We start from the raw sequence: 13,415 nt of genomic DNA on the forward strand, positions 1-13,415 counted from the left end.
AGCATAGAGGGGTTAGAGGGGAGAGGGGTTGGGCAAGTGGAGTTTTGAAACATAAATTGCGCAACGAAGGGACAACACAAGGGCAGCCACCCCTGGTCCGCACAGTGCTCACCCCTGATAAGTAAACGCCAGGTGCTCGTGCTGATGAAACTTATCAGACGAAGAGAGAGATATCTTGCATCACAGTCTAGAGGGTCGAAGATGGAAGTGGACTTGGAGATAGCGTGGCGTAATGCAACTACTGAAGTTAGACGCTTTATCCGAAGAACAAGAAGGCCAAGGACTGAAAGGATCGTTTGAGACATTCAAGCGGTAAACGCATTTTATTAGTAAAATGGAAGTGCCGTCGAAAGCCAGGTAAAATATTTTCATGGGCACTCCCATATTGCTAATGGTATAATCAATCCGTGATCATATTCTAACCAACACAACGAGGAAAGTATGGCATGAAAAATAATCTACTATGTCGTCTAAAATACTATGTGTACAGGTACAGATCAAACAGATCCAACTCTCCCGACTAGAGTACACACAGACGTAATCAACTACAGTTACATGTTTGTCTGTGGTCTAGTTGTCTAGGTCTGGCAGTCTGCCACACACATTGTTGTTCTACCAAATAGAGAAGACAAGTGCTTTGAAGCAGACGATGCGACAAGATGTTTAAAATTACCCTATACTTGAGTATGGCCTATGACTGTTTGTGGGTTTGTAAAATCTATCTAGAAAAAGAGACGCTGCGGATACGTAGAAAAGGTTTTTACGCAGTTTTACTTTAAGTGGTAATTGTGTCATTTTAGCAATGATTTATTTTGCGGACGATTTTGCTAAATATTTAGTTTTTTTTGTTCATGTGTTCGAAGACAATACGTGACTACAAGACATTGTCATAGGATTAGGGCTAGGTTTGTTATAACTCAGTTATCATGCCATTTCTCGAAAGAGGAACTTTCTACAAATCTTTCCCAATCAATTTTGTTCCTGCCTAATTTATACAACCTTGTGTTGAACATTTTAGTCCTAAACAGAGTAGGATGGTAAAACCAATCACCGATGTTTTTGTAAAAGTATGAAATGTCTAAATACCTTGATTGAGCGATACTACACAATTCAGTAATTTGTGCATTTTATCCCCAGTGTCCGGGCCAGTTTCTAAAGCACTGTTTCCAATACGTCAGTCATTTTTACAATTCTCTAAAAAAAAAATCTGAAATGTTTAAGCACATTTATCTATACAATCCTGATCTCGATTACTGAATTACTTCCCCAATTAAAATACTAAATTTATTTGAACAATTCCTTCGAAAAATCGGAGCTACATAACGTCCTTCAACCACAGAATAATAGTTTATTCTGTGCTACTACGCAATCCTGATCATGATGACACAACCACTCACCCAATTCATCACTGTTACTAAAGCACTGGTTTTAACACTCCAGTATTTTTTTTTTAATTCTTCAAAAAATCTGATGTGTTCAACATTATGAATCTTACACACAATCCTGGTCATGATGGCATAATTACTTTCGCATATCAACAAAATCCTAAAAGAACTGATTTTAACACTCCAGTAATTTTTTTAATCCTTTGAAAAATTGGAGGTGTTCAACATTTACTTTCCCAGATCAACAAAATCCTAAACGAACTGATTTTAACACTTCGTCAGTTTTTACGAATCCTCGAAAAATCTGAAAAGTTCACCAATACGATTACTTTCTTCTACACAATCCTGTTCTTGATGACCGAATCACTTTCCCCAGTTCAACCCTGTGCCTAAAGCTTTGGCGACAAAGCCAGCGAGGCGAAGCCCGGACAAAGCTTGGCCTTGGCAGCAGGTGAAGTCACACCTGTCTTCTCTTCCTGTCATACCATCACCTGGCTCACACACCTCCACATAGCGATGTAGGAGTGTGGCATGGAGATAAAGACTGGAACGGAAGCCAAGAAATCAAGCAGTGGTGCAATTATAGACTTTACCAAACGACATTTACTGTGTGAAAAAACTTACACCGGACTATTGGGCATTAGACTTGTGAACATTACCCTAACCTAGGCCTATTGATTTAGATGGTAGATGGTGATTTAGATTAAATCTATGGTCAACAATACCCTACAGCCCAAATTGAAGTTCACTCTTCTCTCGAACTAAAAATCTCTCCCTTTGGGGTACAGTCTGGGCCAAAGTTGTTAATAAAAATTACGACCGCCGATCTCCAAAATGTTATCCTTAGAGATCAAGAACACTCTTTAGGTCCTTCCACCTTTAGAAAACAATATGGAGTATCTTACAATGGATTTCCCTCAAGGAATGTCTCTTATCTCCAAGACATTGGACATTTACAGCTGAAACTGCAGGACTTTGGTCCTCTTGGAACAACATCTTGAAGATGTCTTCTTCAGCTGACAACCAAAACTCAGTACAAACTAGTAGATGTCTAGTAGCGCACTCACCTCCTTGGTCCAAGGCCCCTTGACCAGGTCCGGATTGACCACTTTATGCCATCTCTGCTGGCATTGCACGTCCGTACGTTCTGGGAAGTGTTTGGCGATCATCTCCCAACACTCGCTGTACTCTTCCACCTTCTCCTTGAGCAGACAGTCCTGAAACAGAAGAGCAACCGGGTGGTGAAGGAATGCATCAAGAACTGGGGGGAATTGAGTTCAATCAGGTCGAGAAGTTCTCTTTGACAAATAGGCCTCAAGACGACCTTAAACTTCTAATTACGATGTACGCCACTCAGAGATTTAGCCTACTCTCACGCATGTTCAAAGGTAACACCAGTTAGTGAGGCAAAGACGACCAAACATTGGCGAAGTGGCCAGATTAAAGCCAAAATGTGAAATCAGGATCGTAATTTACCTCTCATCAACAGTTTTTCGCCTGTGAAAACGTGTTGTTGGTAATTTAAGTAGTAATACATTGAGCCAGTGGTTTGACACTCCAATCAAGCGTTACCTCGTACAATCACAACGTGATCGTCATGATTCAATACGTGATGAGCTCTTCGGGCTTGTTAGCCACGTTTGACAGATCACCAATCTGCATGATTGTCTCTTATTTTGTACACTGGCTTCGGCTTCTTCAACATAATGACACCGTCTGACACTGACGCTGATACGATACCATCCAATCGCCAATCCCGTCGTTCCCTCGAATCTAATCATGAGAATTTGCCGTAGTGTATATGCGTACCGGTCACCAAAAGAAATCTCCACCTCTAATTCTTATTTGAGGCCATCTCGTCAATATAACACCTAACCAGGAAAGCAAAATTCTACACCACAAAGATCCAAGGTAACAATTGTAAATAAAAACTAAATACATTTTTGAGCTAAAAACTTGCAAAAGAACCGGTTTGAAGCGGAACCCCAAAATGCTACCTGATAAAATACGGGAGGTATTGTATACAGTTTAGAGACTGGCTGTAGTTCTGCGAGACAAGAGCACGCAGGGCGCTGAATGCGGGGAGCGCTGAACCATAGATCCGCCGCTATAGAGAGAGACGGAGAAAAAGTGAGATAGAGTAATAGGCTATCACCCGTAATCAACTAATTATGTTTATTGTTCACAGTCGCCCACAAACAACTCTCTTTGTGCATTAAAAAATTAAAATATTTCCGTCAGCTACTCAAACGCTTTCAAACTTATACGTCTAAATGAAGTTTGGTTGCCTGCAAAATTATTACATCAATGTCACGGTGATAAGATTCGTTTACATGGCGAAAGTATTGTTTCTCGTCAAATTATCAAAAGTTCAATAGAGTAGTCTTGAATGTGAATGACAGACGATACTGCGCCTTTACTATGCAATAGCTTAATTTAAAACCAGTATCCATCGTCACACCGGTCTAAATCCACCATTAAGGTTGGATCTATATTATTTTTACATTTTTATTTTGGATTGGGGTATAAAACTCAATAGCGTACAAACTTTCAAGTTACTAGCACTTGTAAAAAAAGTTTCATGCTTATTCTATACCCTTAGCAATACATGAATGTGCCAGGTAAAGTCAATTTTTTAGGGGCAATTCCATATTGCTAACGGTATACATAAAAATAACAGCGGATAAAATTGTTTGGATGGGTTAAAATTAAAATTTAAAATTTTGGAGTTTCCCGGGCGGTTTGTGTCGTGTTTTGTTTTACGTCTACATCTGCAATCAAAAACCCGGGTTAATTGATTACTAACATTTAATTGGATAACCAATTAGTGGAGTGGGGGACGGAGGGAATTAAAGAGGAATTAGAGCACTTGAAAGGGACAATAACGTAATGGTAATGCACTATTGTATCACTTAATTAGCATATTCGCCGGTAGTGTGGTTGACCGAATTTAGATCAAGAGCAGCTTTACCAACAATCTATTCATAAGAGGGTTTCAAAATAATTAATTCTTAAGAGGGTAGGAAACGAATCGATTTGTAAATCTCAATGCGAGGAAAAAATATAATTAGGTTATCTATAATTTTTAATTACGTGCAAAAACCGATTGCATTTAATTGTTTGTTTGAGAGTCATACCTAAATATACTATAAACCCCATATCAAGGGGATTTCAAAAAAGTGCATCAAAAATATTTACTTATTTCGATACATGTTTCAATAATTTACTACATCTTAGTATGTTGCGGTAATCATTACTAAACGTCATTCCCTCTCTTTCCAACATTTGACATTCTCAGACAGTTTCCCTCCAAAACAGGTGTACGCTGTAGTTTCCGCGTGACCCAGTGTACATTGCCACTTTAGCCCCATACACACGTAAAAATTGTCTGACATTTTCCCTCCAAAACAGGAGTACCAGCTGAAGTTTTCGCTGGACCCAAGAACACAGCTTCATTAGCCCCTACACACGTCAGTCATTCTCTGACATTTTCCCTCCAAAACAGGTGTACCAGCTGAAGTTTTCGCTGGACCCAAGAACACAGCTTCATTAGCCCCTACACACGTCAGACATTCTCTGACATTTTCCCTCCAAAACAGGTGTACCAGCTGAAGTTTTCGCGGGACCCAAGAATACAGCTTCATTAGCCCCTACACACGTCAGACATTCTCTGACATTTTCCCTCCAAAACAGGTGTACCAGCTGAAGTTTTCGCGGGACCCAAGAACACAGCTTCATTAGCCCCTACACACGTCAGACATTCTCTGACATTTTCCCTCCAAAACAGGTGTACCAGCTGAAGTTTTCGCGGGACCCAAGAACACAGCTTCACTAGCCCCATACACACGCCAAAAATTGTCCGACATTTTCCCTCCAAAACAGGTGTACAATCTGAAGTTTACGCAGGACCCAAGAACATAACCTCATTAGCCCCATACACACGTCAGACACTCTCTGACATTTTCCCTCCAAAACAGGTGTACCAGCTGAAGTTTTCGCGGGACCCAAGAACACAGCTTCATTAGCCCCTACACACGTCAAACATTCTCTGACATTTTCCCTCCAAAATAGGTGTACAAGCTGTAGTTTCCGCGGGACCCAAGAACACAGCTTCATTAGCCCCATACACACGTCAAAAATTGTCCGACATTTTCCCTCCAAAACAGGTGTACGCTGAAGTTTTCGCGGGAACCCAAGAACACAGCTTCATTAGCCCCTACACACGTCAGACATTCTCTGACATTTTCCCTCCAAAACAGGTGTACCAGCTGAAGTTTTCGCGGGACCTAAATAACATAACGTCATTAGCCCCATACAAACGTCACTCCCGAGTTCCCAAGGTCGGACAATTTCAGGTCCGGATCCGGAAGCGGTCCGGATGTTTCTTCGCCCCACAAAGCCGGAGGGTGGGGAGTGGTTGGGATCCCTCACAATCGGAATTAATAATTAAGTGAGCCGAGGGGGGATTCGAACCCTCCGACTTGCGACGGGCGAGGGCCTAAACAATGGGTGTGCCGTAAGACAACACCTATGGGAACCTTGGGGTGGTATCAGTAACAAGGCACTTGGATATGTACTTGTACTTGTGACTATTGCATTTCAATCAACACTCTGTGTGGAACTTAAACTACCCCGTTGCAGCAAACCTGTCAAAGCCTTCTGCTCCAGCTTATGAATCTAGAATGTGTATTTCTCAAACAAATTGAGTGAACTCTTTGTCAACTCTTAGTCAGTTTATAAACACGTTTTGTTGATCGGTAACTCGCACGTGGATAAAGATATTTTTATTTGATTTATATACCTGTTTGATAAATGAATCGCTAAACACTACGTGTATTTTTAGAAGGTTTGTTGCGGTATGGCTGAAAAATATATTACGTAGATATTTCGGAAAGGACAAAGAGTACAGGTTCCACAAAGACGAAGAAATGGTAATTTAATTACGAGATCCGTAATTTGAAATTAGGTTGCATTGTCAGTTTTACCTCTAAATTAGTTCTTTCAATAACTTACAAACGATAGATTATAAGGGTTTAATGCTTTATTTTTTACATGAAATGTTTATTTTTTAAACTCAAAACGTAGTTAAGTTAAAGTGATTCAAATTTAATATCGTGCCACACACCCATTTTAAGAATGGCTTTGATAACGAACACTTAGCATATCATCTAACTTAAACTCTACTGTTTTTAAAATTTACAAAAACGAACCCCACAAACATTGGATTAAAAATCAACTCCCATAACTACGATTACAAACAAATAAAGGCACCACGAATAGCCCAAACCCTATTCAACTACAGTAAAAATTATCATATGCAAATTCACACATTGTACACAAATACGGCCGAGCTGTTGGCGGAAACAATTAGACACAATTAGACACAATTAGTGACAATTAGCAGACGTTGACTCGCAAAGCAGCGTGCCTTGTGTTAATTGGTGTTGTGACATTCTATAGCAAGTAGTGGGTGACTTTTGGCGATTTAAAAACACCATTAGTCACCACAGACTTATTAATATGTATTAAAATGTAGCAAATACTGTCCTTAACCCTTATTGGTATGACTATTTAAAAAGTTCAATAATTTAGATGTTATTGTCAATAACCTCCTTTTTTAGGTTGGCGGCCTCTTTTAATCTTGCATTTAGGCCTACCCGTCCATATTGACTACAGTTCTGTGCGTGGAACGTATCCAGCAAAGCAAGGAGTGAGCCGGTACAGTACGAAGGTGAACTGTACTGATAAAATGTTTACGGCAGTGACCAGGATCCGAACCCACGACATTGCCTTGGGCCCGAAGTCCGTAACGCTACCAACTGAGCCAAAAATAAAAAATAAAAAATGGGCGTTTTTGAGAAAAAAAATATGGGAAATATTTTTACTTCTTAGCGATAAATAAAATCTTCTACGAATACATTTCTTTCTTCTTTGGTAGCACACCTATTTTCCTTATCCCTGATAACTCTCTATTGCCGTATGCACATCTTTCCCAACAGAATACTTTTCTCCAACTCAGCCAAGGTTTTCTTTTCATCGCCGGTTTGAAAGGCAAGGCACTTTGACATTACAATGATAGCAGCAGGCCGCAATGTCCTTGGCCTTGACTCAAACTCAGATAATCAACTATTTGGGGCCGCGACTTTACGTAAGCTACTAGCCACGGCACTGTGTAAAACTAAAGTGGGTTATAATATCGGGGATGGTGTTAACTAACTAATTGGTCATAAATTAATAACTAAACCAATATCTCTACGAAATACTTTACTAGGGGGTTTTGAACCAAGAATGTTTCACTAAAGATACAAGTAGACATTTCATTGTCATGTTAAAACCGTAGATTGCTTAGTAATAAGTATTAACGTAGTTAAAATTAGCCGCCTGCAGAGAGAGCTGATGTCAAAAACTGAAATTGACTGCGTCAACTTCGACTTGCTCCAAAGTCCGCGCGAGAATCAAAAGTCTTTGAAGCCTCTGGAAAAGCAGATGGATTCATAAGTGTGTTTATAGATTTACGTATTTGAATTATATTTATTTTATGCATTGATTACTGTTTTATAGATATTTTATTTATGGATATGTATTAGATGTAAAAGGTAATTTTAAGGCAGGCTACGTTTGCGTCACCTGTCAGATTCCAATAAGCTGTCAAAGAAAGTTTAACTTACAAATGATATTTACACTGGTTGTTTAACGTAGCTCAATAGCTATGTCGTTATGTACTTCATTCGTACGAAAAGTTAATGTTTTAGAAACTAGAAACTAAATACGAACGCTTATAGAGACAATTGATGTTATAAACTGTTTGTTTGATAATCAATGGAGATACTATATACGTTTTTCGACAGTATCTCCAGTATATAGATCTATGGTTATACCCCACTGGACAGCAAAGCAAAGGGGAAACTACGAGTATTTTTTTCTTTTACTTTCCCCCATACTTAGTATATAAATGGAGAAAGTATTTTTTCGTCAAAATTGTCGAGTTCGAGTTTTGTGTGGAAATGTCCGTTTTGGACATTCTCCCCCTAAACAGAAACAATAGTTTCTGAAACGAAGATATGTCAGTGTGTGTAGAGGTGTACAGACTACAGACAACCACTGAGTTCCGATTTCGATGAAATTTTGTATGTATGTACGTAGTACCCCAGGCGACACACAGGCGTTTATATTTCAGTTTTTAGAAATTTTAATTTTTAATGATGATTTTTCCTGTGGAGCGAGCTGGTCTAGTGGTTAGAGCGCGGGACTTCAGTCCCTGAGGTCCCGGGTTCAAATCCAGCCAAGTCACCAAAGGATTTGATCTAAGTGATAATGCCACAACCCCTAGGTCTAGCCTGAAGTAATGTGAAAAACAATTCCGGCTCGTGCCTAGCGTTCTAGGGAAAAAGGAAAAAATTGATTTTCCCATAAAATAACGGTAATATCGGATTTTCACAAAATCTGCTAGAACAATTTTGATTAAAATGTGATGGTCCTTTCAATTCTGAACACAACAGTACAACCCCCTACTGTAACATTACGGTTCGAAAGTTGTAGCAACTTTTGTGGGGTTTCTCATAAAATACCATAATTACTCCCACCGAGATCATGATAAGGGTTGTTGACAAACTTGGGAGAAAGTATATGTCAGATTGTTGAAGTTGATTCTTAACGCTATGGAGATTTAAGTTACATACCTCCTCTTTGGTCCAGCGGCCCTTATGGACCGTCTTGGACCTCGCCTTGGAGTCATCAGTGGCTCCAGATTCATCAGAGTCCTCACTGTCGCTACTCTCGTACCCAGACCTCGACCTGGCAAACAAACATCCTGTTAGACAACCACAACAATAGATATCACACCTCATAAGAACAGACAGAGAATTGAATAAACTTTAAGACGAGTTGTTGTAAAACATTACAAATACGATGACGGACAAAGGGTAGAATCGACCTCCATGAAAATCGTTGACTTGACTCAAAGAGAAATTCAGCATGGCAGTGAAAAGCATAAAATACATGGAGAAACACTCGTTAAAATACACGACAAGTTGAAAAACGTAAGGGAAAACTCGTTGTAACCTCCACAACCAGTAAAGACAGACAGAACCATGGTCAACACATTTAAACAACGTACAATATACCACACGAGGCAAACCTGCATACCAGCAAATTTCCATACGAACGTTTCCCTCGACAAAAATCAACATTGTATCAGTAACATTAACAATAGTATCAGCTCAAAAGTTACATTGAACAAGCACAAATATGCAATACCCAACCAATAGATAATAATTTGTCAAAGAACGTGCAAAAACAAATATGTCCATTCATACATTTAATGTTATTAATAGTAGAAGCTGATAAAATCACAACAGACCTCCACAAATAGTCCATTACAATAATGCTGTCACATTTTAACATCTCACAGCTGATAAGCTGTCAATCAACTTGTACAATTACATTGTTGACAAACACACTAACATTATCAGCTGATAAGAGCAGAATGCACTTGCAACACGAAACGCAGTGTGAAAACCATCGTTACAAACACTCGAGTTAACACTTTGTTGAGACTGGAGACGGCTAATTACTAAGTAACTTATGTTGCTAATCTTATCACAAAGTTAGATAAACCTTTGACTCCCGAATACAGACCGACACATACACTGTTGCGGGTCATCTCATTAGATTAATGGTCTCATTTGTTTTTGTGAATTAAAATGTTTTGCGATAGTGTTGGAACAATGTATACACAGACGTGGTAACAAATGTGTTGTTTAACTCACGCCAAGGAATCTCTTATAATTTATTTCACTAAGATTGTGGTATGCTTTATGGACATGTGAAGTTTAATACGAGTATAGAATGGCGTGTATGATTTGAGTACTAAGATCAGTAGTTTCTTGAGCAAGAATAATGAAATACCAATGATCAAGCATATTTGGGTTCAGTTTCGGGAAATAAAATAAACAGAATTTAATCAGGATCGAACCGGTGACCTTTGAGTTTTCGACAAGATCAGGGCAGTGTACATTTAACTTCGATAGGCGTTCATAAATTGTTTCATGATTTCAAATTGTAAATACTTGCTCGTGGCTGCTGCTGAGTATTCCACCATAACTAACTTTATGTCATTCTGACCAAAATTTATCGGATGAAGGAACCTTTAGACGTTGTTAGTCTTCTAGACGATATAAATAAACTGAAGTGGTTGCGAAGTGGTTTGACGAAGAACAGACTAAGCCTCAAACTTATTTCAAAATACAGCAATAAAATCAATAATCCTATGATGTGTTTAAAACCGTGTACATACATTGAAAATATTTTTGACTCGAGAAACTTAAATAAAATAAGCTCTTTTCTTTTTTTATAAATCCCATTTCAATGTAACTCTTTTCTGACTTTTTTTAAATATACGAAAAAAGCAATACCAATTCACGTAAAATTCATAATTTTTCATACTTTTATTTGATAAAATCCAAAGTAAATTTACGAAAGTGAAATCCCTCCGGCGCAGACACCGAAGCACACTTGGCAAGGAATTAATTATACATGACGTAACGTGGTGGCCAAGGGGGTAGATTCCCACGGAAGGGAGGATTCCGGTCCAGGGGGTGACGACCCTGACGACCTCGCGAGTAGGATCATGTCCAGGCAAGGGGAGGGAGAGTCAGCGACGCGAGATGGTCAAAGCAGCCTAGAGTATCGTCTAGCAATTCACGAGTCTACCACAACGATGTAAAAACTACATCGTTGGTGTACCATTACATAATCAGTATATGTTTTGACAGCGAATATAACTAGACACTCCATCCTCATGTTAAAGTTTTGGTCAGTTTGATTAAAAACGAACGTCGTTGAAAATAATTTTTATTGGCGTTTGATAACCCCGTGTATTGTTGGTGAAAATATATTGCGTTTAGAAACGAATTCCAGACACTAAAATTTATAATAATTTAGATAAACGTAGGAAAACTGAAAGAGAACGTCTTTAGAACAGAGGAGATAGAATTCAGTAAGTTTTCTTGAATACCAAGTTAAAATATTCATTGTAATAAACACAATTTTACGAGAACAAGTCCGAAAACGTCAACCCGTTTTCCAAAAGACGTAGAATATTCTATTGCTCTGCCCAAGATATCATACAACGTAAAGCGGTCAGCGACTGAGCGACTGGAAAGTGTATCCAGGGAAAGTGTTGCCAAACGGACGTCCTTGAGATGATTATCAGTTAACACACGGCCATCACATGGGCAGTGTCCTTACAGTAGAAAATCCTGCCCTATTCTCTATTATAGAATGAGAAATTTATTTTATACCTTAGGCCTATGGTCAAGGAAGTTATTATTTTTTTTTTATAAATGCCACATGTAGGAAGGACATTTAAAATGCACAAATTTAGACAATGTAGTAACAATCTCTCGATTCGTCTTCCTGTAATTTCATAATCCCTCATCGTCGAAAACACCATCCCTTCCCTTTATAATGGCGCAAGTAATAGGAAAGGCACATAATAAAGTGTACAAATTTAGTTAGTATCTCTTGATTAGTTTTCCTGCTTCGAAATTCTACCAAGGCCCCTTTCCCACTAGAAATTTATTTTATCCCTCACTATCTAGAAAATCATCCCTTCTCTTTTAAATATATCTAACAACCATTTATTATACACACCAACGTGCGTGTGTCGATGCAGTCTAGTAAAAAGTAAGAGTTGAATAAATGAGATCAAAGTAGACTGAAATCAGCCATCCAGGAACCATAAAAAAGCCATCAAGGTCAACCGGTTCCATCAAACATCAAAAAGTTACTTTTTTCAAGGTCAAATCTGAATCTTAAAATTGATTAGGTGAGCACTGAATCATAGACTGGAAGTATGTTTTATCTATGACTGAATCCATTCAGCTATACAAGCATCATAAGAAATGTCCATTTTATTAACACGTTATTTCTAAAATATCTAAGCTGATCCTCAACATTTCTTAGTTTAACATTTCATTCCTAAGCATATAACACTTGCACAGGCAACCCCATACCACGAAGGCCACGCTCTACAGTTTGGGTTTTATGAACCTCTCAACCGAGAATTTCGCTCCAGGCCGGTCCATGTCGAGTTTCATTTGGTCAAGGCCAAATGTGTTGAGAACGCTCACTATTACAAGGCCCCTTGACAATATATAATCGGTCTTGAACACCACCGGATCAAAATGATTGTTAGACTTTACTGCAAGAATTGGAGCGTAGTAATTATCTGATGCGTTTATAAATTTCTGAGAAATTATAGTACTTAATAGTTTACTAATGAAGAAAACAAGGAGATTTTTCCTTTCGAAATGTCTACTACGTTGTCAGCTGTATTCGGTTATAAGCTAAATGTTACGGTTCCATCTATCTTGCAAAAGTGTTCTTGGGTTTCTCGTGAGATTTAGGGTTAAGTTCAAACGCAATATTTTACAATAAAAATTAGATATAAAATTAATTAAGCACATAAAAAAGAATATATCCACGAAAGCTTAAAAAATAATGCCCCACAAAATTCAAAAATAGTTCTCCATTTTGAAAGTAGTTACCCAAAATCTTCACATGAATCAAGCTCAATTCTTGCTCCGGAAATGAGCAATTCAACCAATTTATTTCTTCACCTAAATACACGTTGTCTAACCCAAAACAAGTCCAAAACAAATCACCTCATCATCGATTGCTTGAATCATCAACTGAAATTTGTAACAACACTGTCATAAACGTTCCACCTTGGCTGAACTTCAGACGAATCAAACTCCACTCTCCGGAAATGAACATTCGACAAATCCATCACCCCGATTAAAATTTCAAAATTCTTACATAATCTCCGGTTCCTATTACAAAACCAAGCGAGGGGTGTGGGATCCCCGCACTTCCTGGCCGGGATAGACCGGGACCGGGATAGCCGGGATGGGGACTGTGTAATTAAGGACTCAGGTGAAAGGACCTTCCTTCCCACGGCTAGCACCCTCGGAGGACACAAAGGACTCATTGCCTCCACAATTAGCGCCCCTCTGTAAACAGCCCTAT

At 38.8% G+C, this 13,415-nt stretch overlaps 1 protein-coding gene across 2 annotated transcripts in view; it reads right to left on the reverse strand.

The window, feature by feature from the left end:
• The window catches only part of LOC128997270 (myb-related protein B-like), a 53,526-nt gene that overhangs the window by 23,508 nt on the left and 16,603 nt on the right, over positions 1–13,415 (reverse strand). For both annotated transcript variants that reach the window (XM_054422888.1, XM_054422889.1), the window contains exons 2-3: positions 9,065–9,179; positions 2,453–2,602 (exon numbers count right to left, since the gene is read on the reverse strand). In XM_054422888.1, coding sequence (XP_054278863.1) covers positions 2,453–2,602; positions 9,065–9,179 — 265 coding nt within the window. The remainder of the gene's footprint in view (positions 1–2,452; positions 2,603–9,064; positions 9,180–13,415) is intronic.

Source organism: Macrosteles quadrilineatus, unplaced genomic scaffold (assembly GCF_028750875.1).
Source record: "Macrosteles quadrilineatus isolate MER2022 unplaced genomic scaffold, UCM_ALF_1.0 Scaffold_6__1_contigs__length_79288215, whole genome shotgun sequence".
Classification (NCBI taxonomy): Eukaryota; Metazoa; Arthropoda; class Insecta; order Hemiptera; family Cicadellidae; genus Macrosteles; species Macrosteles quadrilineatus.